Consider the following 16,353-nt stretch of genomic DNA (forward strand, 5'->3'; position numbering starts at 1 on the left):
CTCTGTTTCTCTTTCTTCTTTGAAGAGCTATTTTCGGTTCAGATGACATTTTCCTCTGCTACTGCCTGATCCACTGCATTAAATGAATGAACAACCAAACCAAATTTAATACAAAAGTGTATTTTATTTTGATGGAAAGTCAAATATCACTGACAATAGTACTGGATACTCTGGCATTGAGAGTCTGTAGACCTTAAAATCTGAATTTCATGGAATAGAGAGCACTGGCAACACAAAGAGCTACTTTTAGAGGAGGTGATTCAGACACAGAAACTGATGGTAAATATATAAAACACAGGTCAACATTAATCGCAATTGAAAGTCTCTAACAGGTGTACAAGCTAAGTTTTATAAAATGATGGACCTACACAAACAGCCTACACTAAAAGCGCTCAGTAGAGGCCAGCTACTAGGAGGGGGGGAGGCTAAAGGCCCCCGCGTGGAGTAATGGTGTGATGTTTGTGTGTGGAGGTAGACAGTAATAAATAAATAATCTTATCAAATGTCATCAGAAGAAAAAGTCCTAAAATGGTTAACTTGCCAGTGGAGTAAAACACACTGATATAAATACAGAGAAAGGGATAGTTAAACATAAAAGCAAAAGAGGACTGAACGTGGTGAGGCATATTGCAGATCAGAAGCAAAATATATCATTTTTAGGGGCAAAAAAGCATAATTGAATAGATAAAGCAATATGCGTTAATGTGCATTTAATTGTGATAATTATTATTAGGTTTACCAAAAACAAACACACTCTGGTTTGTAGAAAAGAAAAGAGCTAAAAAAGCTAAAAGAAGGCTATTTCACAAATGTCAAATATGTCTAATTCTACAGTGAAACACTGAGATCGACAAATGTCAAATCTGAAGTATCAAGGTGTAAAATAAATAAGCTACCCTTTAAAAGTATAAAGAAAAAAATACATTTATGAGAATGAGCTCTAAACTAAATTTTAAAATACTGTATACAATATAATCATGTTCAGCTGTGTGCATTTTCCCCACATGGCTAGCATCAAAGTGCATTATCAGCATACACACACGCTTCCATTTCCCTTTTACCTCATATAATAAAGCCATCACATGTTCATATCAGTGTCACACTGCTAGCTTTTATTAACACAAATTATTAAGTTTTGGTTTCTGTCGCCCTCGTATGCTCAAACACAGGGCCCTTCCAAATTTCTTTGTGATTTGCTCATTCTTCTAAGGTATGTTGGAGGCATAACGAATGAGATATGTTCAAAACACAAACATTGACACAGAAGTGCACAGAAATAAAACTTTTGGACTGATTTCAAAATATGTGAAAAATGGTTTTAGCAAAGTTCTGCTGTCTGAGAGAACATAAAGGTCACTGTAAAAATAATTCCATCCCAATACAAGTAAACAAAACAACACATAAAAGAAACTGAAATTACCCAGTAACTGGATAAATACAGCATATTCCCAGAATGATAAAACACTGTACTCATGGGGAAAAAAAACAAAAAACTAAACAAACTCTTTTTATAAACCTTGTGTAACCTGTTAAGAATCTCCTACATGTTTGGCTTGTCATTTGTAAAAATCACTATCACTGACACACCAGAGCTTCACTTCTGTGAATGCAAAACAAGAACTCAAGAACTTCAAAAGTTATGATCATATGGCATCTGAACAACGGCCTGTAAAAAGGCCTGTACTCACCATTATTTCAACTTTTTCATTATGTTGCATTTCAGTTTTTTTTTTGTTTAATTTCATGCACTTGGCTCCTCTATTTCTGTTTGACTCCCGAAGAGGGTGACCAACTGCTCTTCATAGTTAGCGATGTTGCGTTTCATGATATCCATGCAGGGTCCCAATAACCTCTCAAATGCCTGGACATCCATTACTGTGAAAGATAGCCCACAAAAAAGTCAATGCAACAGGCAGTAAGATGTGCACTCGTTCCATGAAAGGAGTGATACACTTATTGTCATACAACCATACAGATGTTCCATATTGTCCCTTATACGCAAAAACCTTATATCTATAAAAAAGTTACAGAAGAAGGAAACAAACCTATTTGCTTTCAATAGAAGTCAAAGTAAACTGTTTTTGTTTTAAGTAATTTTGGAGCATTTCTGGTGGTCCACTCATCGGTTTTGGCATAACGTGAAGGACAACCAGATTCACATTATGTTATAAAGGGAAAACGAACAAAAATGTAGACACAAGGTATTTGATGGGCAGCAACTATATACAATATGCTACAAAAATGTCAACATTCAAGTATCATCCATCAATTCAAATTGTATATACATTATATATCTGATACAAATACGCATTTATCTATTTTTTGTATAATTTTAAGAAGTAGTACCTAAGCACTTGACATTCTCCACAGCATATGCCGAAGCTGCCCTTGGCTTGTTGGTGACAAGAGCTAACTCTCCAAAATACTGCCCCCTAGTGCATGTGGCAATGTCCACTTCCTCTTCTTCAGAATCTGTTTTCAACTGCCAGAAATGATCACAATATTTTTTTAGTACACAAGAATCTCCTCTTCATCTGTTAATGGCTAATGGGCTGAGGAGTGTAATCTAGCAGAACATAAAATACCAGGCAAGTTTATCCGGCTAATAGTACTTACCCGGTTCCTCTTCATGGTGATTCTAACCTCACCTGATTCTACAATGTAGAAACAGTCTGCTAGGTCACCCTATTAAGAATAAACAGTATAATGCACAGTATTTTGGTTAACAATATATTCTACAACAATATTCTACAAAAGTTCAATGCTACTTGACTTAGTAAGCCAGTCGCCATAGAATAAGAGAAACCCTACAACAAAAGGCTAACCTGTGCAATGATTTGCTCTCCTTCACCGTACACTTTAGATGACAAGACATCCACCACCTTCATTCTTTCTGAGACCTGAAAAAAGCTAAAAGTGGTTAAAAGTGTTCCCTAGTTGTTGCTGTTAATACAATTCTGCGTAAAAAGAGGCACAGAAGTAGGAGCAGTAGTTCAGACCTCCAGGGATGTTAGCAGTGGAAGGGTCTCGATGAAAGCCTCATACATTTTTCTCTTTTTTGCATTGTTTTTTACAATGATCCTTCGAAACGTCAACCGGTCCTGCAACAGACAACATTAATTTAAAAGTCATCAAAGTGATAAACACAGTATTATCTTATATAAAATGATATCTTCTAATTAAACTGGTCTGGTTTCTCACATGTATTAGCATTTGTTTTCTTTTATTGCTGTATTCTCATTAATTATAGCCATTAGGCAACATTCACAGAAGTCATATGGAAATAAATACACACTAAGAGTTCATCCTGCTTTTGTTGGAGTAACTGTCTCTATTGTCGAGGAATACCTTTCTACTCGATTTTGGAACTTTGTTGTGAGGATTTGATTGCATTTAGCGATCAGGATGAGGTCAGGATGTTGGATGATCATCACCCCAATCTCATCCCCAACTCCTCAACTCATCCCAAAAGTATTGGATGGAGCCCAGCCATCATTCTAGAGAGCACAGTTCCACTGCTCCACAGCTCAATGCTGGGGGATTTATACCACTCTAGCCCATGTCTAACACTAGGCATGGTGCCAATAGGTTCATTTTTATCTGTTCCAGAAAGTCCTATTACATATACTTCTCTACAGCTATCAGACAAACTGGGTGTGTCTGCATCTGTGCGTCTGTGTCAGCAATGGGTGCAACTTAAAGTAGCTGAATGCATTCATTGAAAGGGGTGTCCACAAACATTTGGACATATAGTGCAACAAGAATGTTTATTAGTATTAATCTGCAAGACGGAACCACACGCTAAACACTACCTTCTGGAAAATTAGGCCAACAAATCATTCCAGCAGTCTCTTTTGTGTGGGAGTATGTTAGCATTTAATTTAAACAGTAGAGGGAGCTGTAATGTAAAGCTAACAGAGCAAAACAACTAGAAGAATTTCACTCATCAATTCCTACCCACAGATTTCTAAATGACCTATTATGCACAATAATGGCTCTAGTCCATCAGCTATTGTAATGCTAGGTCTTTAGTTTGGATTTTCTTAATAATTATAGATCGTAGTTTCACTCACTAGGCACCACAGGGCTCCAGGTGAGGTAGCAACAATGGTGGCTGCGCGCGGGGTGTTATACATCAGGGCAAGTTCCCCGAAACTCCCACGGTTATCATAGGAGCCAACCGTTTTGGTGGTGCCATCTGACTTCACAAGGATGTCAAAAGTCCCCCTGCAAGAATGAAGCATGAGCAGATTCTGTTTTTAGTTTGTGAAGAACAGAAAAATAGATAAAATGCTGAATATGTGAATGCAACGTTTGAATACATTTCTTATTCATGAAACAGAAATCATTCTGTTTGCACCTCTCAATGACATAAAAGTTGTCTCCATCATCATCTTGATCGATGATGTGTTCACCAGAAGTAACGGTCTTCTCAAACATGGCATCCAGTACTTGGGACATTTGCTCCTGCAAAAATGAGAAAGCCGACACTCACACAATGTGCCTCTACCTTTTCTAAGTATCAAGAAACAGTTTTTTTATATATGCAGTATAGCACCAAATTAATTAATGTACAGTATTATTAACATTCCTCTTCAGGAGTCCTTTGTCTACTTTTAGTAAAAGCATTTAACTACCCAACACAAAGTGGTAACTACTGTAACATTCTTGGTGGCACAAGCACATTTAATTGCGGTCATATTCAAGCCTTATTAATTTGTTACATCAGCTGCATTGTGTAAACATTTCAGGATGAATAGACTAACAAATAATACTTAATAATTACTTAACAATAAGAATAATATCTGTTAGCAAATGTACATTAACCTCTTCTATAGAAACAAATCTACAGAACTACAGCTGGTTCCAGACATGTAGCCTGTGACGTATCGTTCCTTTAACTAGACAGTTTGCATCATTTTCTGTGTCATTGCTGAACAATAGACCAAATTATGTAAAAAAGTGACACATTATAAGAGGTTTAGGTTTAAAATATTTTTTTTATGTTTTCCAAAGTTTCGAGTGCAAGAAAAAGCTTGTTAAAAGGTTGTCATCAAAGATTGTGTTTGTCTATAAGTCACAATTAAACAAACACAATCTAACTATACTAATAACATACAAACAGTGGTACTGTTTATGTATTCTTTTGAGCACATTGTGTAAACATCCACAATGCAGGCTAGAAAAAGTAAGTGAACCTCTGTGTTCAGTTCTCAAAGAGCTAATTGGCAAAATATGTTTTTTCATAATGAATATGAGATTGGATGAATGGGTTAAATAGGTGCTTTACCCACTAAAAAAGGTACACAAGTCCTGGCTACTGACAAATCTGTTCTTCTAAGGAAAGATGGGTTAGTGTCACACATGCCTCAATGCAAACAACTTTCAAAAAAACCGGGTAAACACCTAGACTAAAGACCTGGATGTACATCAATCCATGATTAAAAAATGTGTCAAAGGATTTCACAGGAGAATGTAAGGACTGATCTCAAGCTGAAGACGCGGGTAATGCAACAAAATGACGTCCCAAAGCACACAAGTGAATCAACTAAATGATGAGCAAAAGAGAAGATTTGTGTTTTGGATTGCTGCTAAACAGGGATATATAGATTATTGAATTCAAAGGTTTGCTTACGTTTTCTAGTCTGCACTGTGGATGTTTACTCAATATGCTCAATAAAAGGCATGAACATTATAACGGTTTGTGTGCTAGTCTATTAGTTTAGTTAGATTGTGTATTATTAGTAATTAGACATCTAGGTAATCAATAAAAATGTTTCACTTTTCTCCTGGTAAATGCACATTTAGAGAGTTTGAAAATGATGATATGCAACAAAATAATAAGCTACTAATGTGAATAAGATGTAGCACTATGTCTATACCTGGTCAAGATTCTTGAAAAGAAGAATGTCTTTGCAGGCCTCTTGTAGTCTCTGCCTCTGTTCATCTGTTTTTGGGTGAGTCACCTGCAAAGAAACCAAAGCCATTGGGTGATGAGGGAAAAGATATAATGACAGAAACAGAAAACACCAAGCTAAAACAATAAGAATGCCCTTAAAAAGTTTTAGGTTCATAGTTGTCTTTGAACCTACAAAATCTTTGATTTTTTAGCATGTCAAATCATTAATAATCTCTCACCCTGGGCTCCTTGTCCTCATCATCATCATCAGGGTTAAATGCCTCTGCACACACTGTAAACCCAAAAAGAAACACATTAATATGGCTAGCTGCACAGTCACAAGAAGCTATGTGGTGGGAAAGCAGACATACATTTTGGCAGTAAAATGTGTCCACTTCAGCGGCATCACTGCCCCAGCAAGAAAACGCGTAATACCTGTGAGACCACATCATCCACCGTCTGCAGGGGTTAGCTGAGCACACTACAAAAAGTATTAAATCCAAAAGTATTGGATGGAGCCCCAACCATCATTCTAGAGAACACTGCTCCACAACTCAATGCTGGAGGATTTATGCCCCTCTAGCCCATGTCTAACACCATGCATGGTGCCAATAAGTTCATTTTTATCTGCCCCAGAAAGTCCTATTACATATACTTCTCTACAGCTACCAGACAAACTGGGTGTGTCTGCATCTGTGCGTCTGTGTCAGCAATGGGTGCAACTTAAAGTAGCTGAATGCATTCATTAAAAGTGATCCGATCATAAGTGGCCAGCACAAAGTACAGGTGTGAACAGGGGACAATGCGTCTCGAGAAAGATCACTTAAAACACATTCAGGGGTGATCAGAGACACATATGACCACATTATTCTTGTAGTGTGAACCCTAAGGCGTCTTGATACCTCTTAGAAAGAAAAGCTCCGCCCACTTCAACGGCAACACTGCCCCAGCTAGAAAACACGTAATACCTGTGAGACCACGTCATCCACCGTCTGCACGGGTTAGCTGAGCACACTACAATGCCAAGTGAGAACGGCTATGCAATTTGGCAATCATTTGTGATCAGATCACCTGAGACGCATGTTAATAGGTGTAAACGGGCTTATATGTCCAAATTAGTTAAATTTTAGGTTAATTACCTCAATTACGATTAATGAACTATTATGTAAGCTGCACTAGTGGCTCAGTTGCCTCAGTGTTTGACTTCTCCTCCATGTTGCAGACTGGATGTTTTTAAGGGGACAGTACATGAACACGGTGGGGACTAATTTGCACAGAATTTCTGAATGTTTCAATTACTTGCCCTGCCCTAGTCCAAATGTATGTGGACACCCCTTCTAATGCATTCAGCTACTGTAGGTTTCACCCATTGCTAACACAGATATGTATACACACATATACAGCTTGTCTAGTCCCTGTAGAGAAGTACTGGTAATAGAATAGGGCTCTCTGGAGCAGATAAACATGTACCTACTGCCACCATGCCTAATGTCTGGTGTGGGCTAGAGGGGTATCAAGCCCCTCCCAGCACTGAGCTGTGGAGCAGAGGAACTGTGTTCTCTGGAATGATGGTGCTCCTTCCAATAATTTTGGAATGAGTTGGGATGGTGATCATCCAACATCCTGGCCTCACTAATGCTCTTGTCGTTGATCCCTTTATTCATATCTGTACCCCTCTATTTTTTCACTGTCTTTTGTCTCCCTCTTTTCTTCTATTAAGCTCACAGTGTTAAGATGAGAGGCCCATTTGCACTGCTCTGCCACACGCCCCCGGTGTTCCTACTATTAATAACAGCACAGAGGATGACAGGAGCATCCACTGTCTGGATCGATACCCCTCCCACGGCCGGGCCTGAGTGTGTGCACCACAGCCAAACCTCACTTCTACAGTATTCATCCCGCTGCAGCCTGTTTCACTTCAGAGGTCACTTCAATGAGAGATCCACATCTTGTGTGCACTGATCATTGGCTCATGTTAGAATTCCGGTACAGACACTCTCAGCACAGGTGCTCAGCGTGGCCGTGAATTCATTTACATGCCTAGACAATCAATCATAAAAATAATGCACTGTTTGCTGCCTCTTTCTCTTAAAAATATAGGTCTCAATAAAAAGCTTCTTTGGAGTAAAGTCACTAAAGAACCACTTTTTGTCATCCCACAAAGGACCTTTTATTGAGTGGCTCTTATTTAAAAAAGCCTCAGCCTTGCCGAGCTAAATCAGAATTTTGACGCTGATACAAATTGTACTACCACATTACTCAAAACATAGAAATACTACCACAAACAACATACTGTCTACTACTGTCTATTACTAAGGGCTGGGTTCATAGCTCAGTTAGGGCTAGTATTCTATTAAATTCACATGTGAATTACTGCTGGAAAGGCTAGACAAAGCTGAACTTAGACTTTTTTAGATTAAGGACTGAAAAGACTAAAAGATACTGAATAGTTTACCAGTCCTGCAGTCCTGAAAAAATACTAAACTTGTAACAGTTTGTGCAGCTGTGAAACTCATCAAGATGAAAACACTCCAGACGTAGACTCAAGTATTCTAAACTTTTTGATGCCACAGAGCACTAAAGAATACATAAGTGTGTCCACATAAGTGTTAACTGTGCTAAAATTGAACTATTTTAAGTATGCTTACATAGACTTTAAACATACTTCAGCTTATGTATTGAAGTCCATGTTTCACAAAGTTGAAGTGAAACACACAAAAAAAAAACATTTATAATACCTTTTACAACTACATTACCAGTTTACACTGTGTGTATTAGAAGTGCACTAAAAACATACTTTAAATATTTACATTAAGGCAGCCAATCCAGTTTCCCATCCTGGATAGGGCTGTCTTGATAATTACGTTATCGACGTATCGTACAATATATGGACATGACCTTGATACTTGTTGCGGTCCTCGATCTTGCTCATAGTGTTTACTTGCGTGTATTCTAGCCATTTGCGCTGTTCTGCTCTCTCGTCTGCTCTCTGTCGGAGGCGAGCTCGAGTCTGTGACCTGACAGCAACATCTATCGTGTAGGAAAAGAGTGCAGTGCATGCAATGACCAATGCATCAATAATGCCACCTCCATACACACAGAGAAGACTGCTACAGGTAGTTTTGTAACGGATCATTAAATAGCTCATAGTGGACTTGCTCTTGATTTGTAAGGTGAATCTTATATCCATGGTGATATCTAAATAGCTTTATGGGGCCTTCAGGAAGACACTTGCAGATGCAGATGAGTATGGGAAGGGATTTTAAAAGACACTTAGAAATCAGCTATTTAACAGTCCGGAACAATAATTTACAATCAACAAGTGCCGACATGACCAGGTTAGGCCGTCCTAGCAAGTTCCGTCCAACAGCAGACCACAAAATGCATTAAAGAAGTCTCCAATAATCCTAAAATGTCATAACTATCTACAGGTCTACAGGTTAGAGGTAAAAGGGGGAAACCCTTGATGTAAAAAAAAATAGACCAAGACTAAGACACCTTGAACAATGTGCTTTGGACAAATTAATCCAAAGTTGAATTGTTTAGACACAGTAAAAGAAGATTTGTTTGATATGAACCAGACAACATTGTAGCAAAATAACTGTGAAGTATGGACGTGAAAATGACAGGGTTTGGGGATACTTTTCTGCAGTAGGGTCTAGAGAGCTCTCCAACATAAGAATCACTAAGAATTCTTTATTGTATCAGAGGACGCTTGAGGAAAATGTGAGATCATCTGTCAAAAAACTAAATCTGAAACTAAAGAATTCTGCATGGAGGACTTTCTACCAGGACTTTCAACTTTCTACCAATTGATATCAGAGATTGGTAGGTCATTATAGGAAACATCTAAGTGAAAGGATTTTAGCCAAGGGGGCAAATATCAACTATTGGGGCACAGGGCGTCTAATAATATTTCTATTAATAAAATCATTTTACAAATAATTTTAAAGACATTTTAGTTTTATGTTTTTTAGTTTATTACCTCCATATCTTAATATTGTTTAAATGAAGATCAAATGTCCATATGTTTAAATATGGATCCAATGGGAATGCTGTGAGTTTTACTTAAAATATAGTTATATGCCAAACTTAAAACAACTATATATTATTGAACTAGCAGAACCAGACTTTTACGTTTGCATGGGCCAATCACTGTCCATTTGCTAACGGCAACAGGCTAAACTCAAGTATTGTAGATCGATTCAACTCAAAGATCTGTAAAATAATCACAAATGTTCATCCAACTCAAAACAGAATGATATGTGGGATATATTCAGTTTTATGTTTTGGGTAAAAACCAACCCAAACTAACTTTTGGGTAAAACTGTACAAAAGTCCATTTCAACACAAGTATTTAAGAAAATATTAAATTAAACTAAACAGATGTTTAATTTTAAAAAGCCTAATTCATAATAATGTTTTTATTAAAAAAGTGTGATTATAAAGTGTGACCAAATTTTAAATAAGTACATATATTTGCTAGTATATTTACAACATACTGAAACAAATCTCAGTATGTTTTGAATAGATCTACGTGTATTTGGTTCCTTTAGGGCTGGCTTGAATACACTTAATGTAAAGGTTCTATGGAAGTTTTCCTTGAACCGTATTCCCAGGAATTGATGTTTTAAAGAATATATCCAGTTCCTGCTTCAATTTACCTGTTAAGAACTGTATATTTGGCATTAGATTGAAAGCCTTGTGGACCACAGGTCAGTATCTTTTCCTAACTACAGCACTGCATGAAAGTTGTGGCAAAATTGTAGCAAGCCTTATAAATTAAAAGACACTGTAGGTCACGACTCATTGAATGCCCAACAAGCCTGAAAAGGCATGAAATATTCTCTCTCATTTCCATAGCCTGTCTGGGAGTCACTGCGGTGCTATTATGTCACATTCTGATTGATATTTTAGGGCAGATTGCTTTTTATGAGAACAGAAGTGTTTAGCAGAACAGTACTGGGGAGAGTAAGAGTATTTTGGCTAGGACAAACACAGTTAGAAGAGTGGTGGAGGATTCAAGGGGGAGTTTTGTTGAGGTTGTCACTTTTGTTGAGGTTTCATTTGTTCAATTTATAAAGAGCTGCAATTTTTTTTTGTTAAAAGTATAAGTTATTTATTAACTTTAAACACAGTTGGTCCAAACAGGATAAACAGAACAAACTTTCCAACTGTAAACTCTCATTACTTAATTATTTTGCTAGGCTTTAACTGGTTAGCAGGTCTGATAACAATCCCAGGGTGAAACTAAATTTCTGACACTTTCAAATCTTGTAGCAACATAAAAAATTAATTAATTAAATTAAGCTCCTCTAAGCAACTGGCTGAGAACCTAAACAGCTAAAGCTTTGTGATGCCTACAAATCAGGAGAGGGTTTATAAGAAGACATTAAACTGCTTCCAACTCACAATTTCCTCTGTTGAAATGTCATTAAGAAATGTCAATTATGGGGAACTGTGGATGTCAAGGCAAGATTTGGAAGACCAAGTAAACTCTCTAAAAATTCCCAGCAGGATACAGGAGTGGTGGTGCACCGTTCTACTGTGCCATCATGGTCATACAAAAGTCATGGCAGAGTAATTGGAAGAAAAACATACCTGCAAATTACAAAAGTCAATGTTTAAAGGGTTAAAATACAGCATCTAGACAAACTAGAGGCATTTTGGAAAGTGCTGAAGTGCTCTGGACCGATGAAGTAAAACTGAAGTCTAAGACTACAATTACCAAACATATGTTTGGAGAACAAACAGAGCATTATTGAATCAAAAGATCCTCTTGCCAACAGTTAAGCATGAGGGTGGACCTATTAGGCCTATACTCTTTGGCAACCAGAGGCACAGGAAACATTGGACAGGTAGAAGAAAAATTAATTTCACCAAGCATCAGCTCATTCTGTCAGCAAATGTAAAAAAAAACTGAAGCTGAAAGGTGGCTGGCCTCACATGACAATGAGCCAAAACATACAGTATCTTAAAAATTACCAGGACCTACTTCAAGAAATACAAGCTGAAGCTTTTGGATCCTTTTCTGTGATGTTATAAGCCATAACATTAAAACTACCAACTAACCACTGCATACCAGGAAGAAACACACAAGACCTGTTATTTTGGAGATGCACTGACCCAGTCCTGTAGCCATGTCAGTTTGTTCCTTTTCAAGATTCATATGCTTGCCCATTTTTCACAAATTCAAGAACTGTTCACTTGCTGCCTAATACATCCAATACCTCCACAGGTGCTGTTGTAATGACATAATCAATGTTATTTACTTTTTGTGTCAGCTCTTTTAACATACATATTAGAGCTGGGCAATATGACGATATTTTATCGTATTGTGATAAAATTTGTTATTGTGATAATATGCTTTTCTAAGCATATGGAGGATACTGTTAGTGCTTGATAAACACTGACCAGCTGCAGGTTTCATTAATACCAGTGTAATTAGACTGGTTTAATTAGATGTAAGAGCAGCTGATGTTGAAATAAAAATCAATGTATTCAGTATGAGAGAGTATACTGAATAGTAGTTTATAAGAATCTGATGCTACTAATGAGTCTGTGATTACATGCATTGTGATAAATATTGTGTATTGCAAAACAAGGTCTTTAAATATCATGATATAGTATTTTTACCACTCAAAAATGAAGCCAAAATGCAGAAGCAGTTTGTAGAAAACACATTCTTAAGTATTTATAAGTACGTCCTTACTGCTTCCATATGAGTTAAGAGAGTAAATAGCAGCCAGGTGCTGTTAATGAAATGCCCCTGAGTAATTGATCATTAGTAAGTGTGAGCACCTCTATAAAAGCAGAAAAAAAAGTTTTGGCAGTTTGCAGGTCTGGAACATTCAGGTTTGTGTTAATGCAAAGCCAAGGAGGAAAGACATCAGCAAAAACCAAACACTGCATATCAGCACAAACACCTCATACCAAGCACGGTTGTGTAGGGATGATGTTTTAGGCTTGTTTAGCAGCCACAGGACCTGTGCACCTTGCAGTCACAGAATCAACCATGCACTCCTCTGCATATCACCTTAAGCAAGGCCCTTCACCCTCCTTGCTCCCTGGGCGCCGCAGCAATTGCTGTCCATGGCTCTGAGCATGTGTGCTCACTGTCACTGTGTGTTTGATCACTAATGTGTGTGTGTTAAATGTGAAGCTATCTATCCAACAGCTAAGGCTTGGCTGAAATTGGGCAACAGGACCATGATCCCAAGCACAGCAGCAAATCTACAGCAGAATGGCTGAAAAAGGTGTTGCAATGGCCCAGTCCAGAACTCAACCCAATTGAAATGTTGTGAAATGAACAGGAGCAATTTTCAGAAACTGAGAAACACAGCTTCTGTCATTCAAACATTATCAAACTTAAAACAACAAAGAAATCACAACTTGCAATTTTGCTTCACAGTTGGCAAGATGTTCTTGTCATGAAGTCCAGTTCCTTGGCAGATTTTGGCCAAAGAGTTCTACTTTGAGTTCATCAGTCCACAGCACTTGCACCATGGCTTCTCTAAATGCTTTGTAGCATACCTCAAACATTAACTGAGGTCACAGGTAAGGTTTCCTTTTATGACTCTTCTTCATGATGACTATGTTTATGCAACAAAACAGCAAACTTGAACGTGCACCACCCTCTTGACTCAGGTTCTTGGCAGTCATAGGGGGTTTAGATGTGCCTGTTTCAAATATACAACCATCTTTGAAATATCATACAAGCAATTCTCAGAGTTTTCTTGGTCTTCCAGATTCTCATCTCGTTCAGTTGATAGTTCCTAATTACAATTACAACTGTCAAAAAACATCTTAGCCAGTGCAAAGCTTAGAGTGCTGTGATTTTGCACAGGTCACATTGTTTTTTTATGCTATAAAAGACAGAGCAACTGTGTATTAGAAGTTGCTGTGTTTTATATTTGATTTTCTACAGAGCCTGTGTTTAATAATAAAATAAGTCATTTTATAGATATATAGATTTTCTAATTTTTCTATTTCTTCAAGCCACAACATATATAACATAGAACTGCATTAATATTTGCACATTTGTTCACATTTTATTCTTTTCACTTCAAGAAGCAAGAAAATATGTAATTTGCCCAGGCCGGAACATAGTTTAAGCCTGGAACATTTCTCTCCATATTTTTCTTTAAACTTGCTCTAATGGAGAAAGTTTTTTTTCTTAACAAGAGTCTGACACAGGACTGCCCTCTTTGTGTATAACAGATGACTCGGAGGGGAAAATCTTTTAAACACAAGCTTCCCCTGCTGGTTTATTTCATTCCTTTGCTGTGTGTAATAAAAGTCAATCTCCTCCATCTCATCCTGCAGCTGAAGATGAAGCACTTACTATGCAGCCCATTCAGGCTGCAGTGATGTGAGATTATATCAGCCCTGAGGTTTGAACTCGAGAATCCGCTGTGCTATTCTCACAGACTGCACAAATCAAGGCTTGATTAAACAACACTTCTTAACGTGTCAGCCAGATCAGTAAACACTTTTTCCTTTCAGAAAACGTATCTGACAACAGGCTCATGAATTACACGTCCACTTATACGTATTCTTGAACAGATACAGATGGCCTGTGTCTCACGGCGTTAGAAGAGCTCCACATTATTAACCAAACACTTTATAGAATTTATTAAAAATGCTGCAAAAACACCTGAGATTTTCATGTGATCTGCAGAAGACAGTGTGTGTGTGCATTTCTAATATATGCTACGGTTCATGCTTAAGAGTAAGTATGTAAATGGTAGTGTTTAAGCAGAAAATGCCTGCATTACTTACCAGAAGCTCGTCTTATGAATCTGTTTATCACTGGGGCTGTGAAGAGAGGGCAAGAGTGTCCATAGCAATTAGAGACATACTAGCAGCAACAGAAATATCATAAACCAACACAGAAACACAGAGCCAGGTTATTTAGCCTGGGCTATATTTTGTGGTATTCATATTTTAACCTGGATTCAGAGTGCTTTGAAGTTGGTCCTGCTCTTATTGCCATTCAAATTCAGAGAAATAATAAAGCGTCCTCCCTGGCAATCAAAAGCACCCAGGTCTGACACAATGTACCCTCATGAAAATTGCATGAGGAGGTTTAGCCACCATGCTATTCAGCTACCTTTGTCCTGGAGAGACTGAACCTCTGCTGAGCTCCTCCTCTGGCTAACATGAACAACGTAGCCGAAATGAATCATATGAATTGGCAAGCGTTTGCTATTCGAGCTACTTGAGGACAGGTCTAGGGCTCTGCCAAATGAGAGGAGGATGAGCACAGGACGAGACAGGGCTGTGCTAAAGAGCAGGCCAGGAAGAGCAGCGCGTTTGAGTCACACAGAAAGAGCTCATCCATCTCACGATTCATGAATACGAGCTCTTTATTCGTTAAAGGCCAAAGCTCTTTTGAGGCATCAGAACAGATGCAGGGCGAGATCAGCATCGTTCAGCATGTTAGAGGAGGAGGTGGAGGAGGATGCTGCTGCTGCTGCTGCTGCTGCCTGTAGTAGCCTTCACCCCCTCCTCTCCTCTCCTCTTCCCACCCCTCCCCTTCCCCCACCACCTCTGCAGAGTGAGCATAGTGAGCTCTGCATTTGCCACTCATCATATTTACGCCCTCGATCACCAAACCGGGAATCAGAGGCACTCTTCACGCTTTTCACTGGTGTCAGGATATCATTATTAAATCGGTAGTCGCCCACCATGGCCTGACCGAGGCCGTTCGTGCGGGCTAGCCTGCTCGTGTTCCCGTGGCATCCCGGTCTGCATTGTGAACTGCTACCGTTACACCATTACCTAGCACATCACCTTATAGCCATCATGCACAGCACGTTTCCAAATCACATGTGGTCTTTCGACATGACACTGGGTATGAATGGTAGACTAAAATGAATGTTTCAGCAAGCCCAATCTGTTACCTACGAATTCCTCATCGTCATCCTCATCCTCTTCGTTCTCCGAATCAATCTGCATGGCCTCCTCGATAAAGTTGACGGCTTTCCCTGCTCGCACGGCCGAGTTTTGCTCATTGCCAAACGCGGCCCCCCTGCTCTCGTTCTCCTTCAGCTGGGTGAAATACTGCAAGGCGAACTCCAACAGATCCCGGGGTTGATTCCTCAGCACCTCCACGGTAAAGCTCTGTAAAAGCTCCGTCAACCCCTCGGGGATTTCTATACTCATTCCTGATACCAGGGCTCCGGAGAAAGCGGTGCAAAACTGCAGTAGTACCGGGGATCAAAACCGTCTTGGCAACGTCAGCTGAAATGAACGGTAACCTGCGTTGGGTGAACTCGTAATACAGCGGAAAAAAATAGAAAAAAAAGACTGGCAGTGGCTCTCTCACAACTCCATGGCAGAGATTCCCATTCGTACTGACAGCGTCCCCTAATTTGGAGGCATGAAAATGGCAGAAAATTCAACAGCTCGCATCTTTTTGCTGCTGGCTACAGGAAACGCGTTGTTTATTT

General features: G+C 38.7%; 1 protein-coding gene across 1 annotated transcript; it reads right to left on the reverse strand.

Moving 5' to 3' along the window:
• Window positions 1-104: 104 nt before the first annotated feature.
• LOC140546786 (cAMP-dependent protein kinase type II-beta regulatory subunit) lies at window positions 105-16,351 on the reverse strand. The gene is made up of 11 exons (XM_072670189.1): window positions 15,805-16,351; window positions 14,681-14,716; window positions 6,139-6,191; window positions 5,883-5,966; window positions 4,361-4,467; window positions 4,074-4,227; window positions 3,000-3,101; window positions 2,826-2,900; window positions 2,617-2,685; window positions 2,347-2,482; window positions 105-1,875 (listed from the first exon to the last, which is right to left on the reverse strand). Exons 1-11 carry the CDS (start codon window positions 16,064-16,066, stop codon window positions 1,742-1,744), a joined length of 1,212 nt encoding a protein of 403 aa, XP_072526290.1. The 5' UTR covers window positions 16,067-16,351; the 3' UTR covers window positions 105-1,741.
• Between the last annotated feature and the right edge of the window lie 2 nt (window positions 16,352-16,353).

Source organism: Salminus brasiliensis, chromosome 2 (assembly GCF_030463535.1).
Source record: "Salminus brasiliensis chromosome 2, fSalBra1.hap2, whole genome shotgun sequence".
Taxonomy (NCBI): Eukaryota; Metazoa; Chordata; class Actinopteri; order Characiformes; family Bryconidae; genus Salminus; species Salminus brasiliensis.

Bases quoted from the DNA above. Each gene is read 5' to 3' on its own strand.
- LOC140546786 (XM_072670189.1), bottom strand. From the start codon at position 16,066: ATGAGTATAGAAATCCCCGAGGGGTTGACGGAGCTTTTACAGAGCTTT. The intron at 6,192-14,680 runs GTAAGTAATGCA...TTGGGTTTACAG, and splicing joins ATTCATAAGACGAGCTTCTG to TGTGTGCAGAGGCATTTAAC. The intron at 1,876-2,346 runs GTACTACTTCTT...TATCTTTCACAG, and splicing joins GGAGAATGTCAAGTGCTTAG to TAATGGATGTCCAGGCATTT.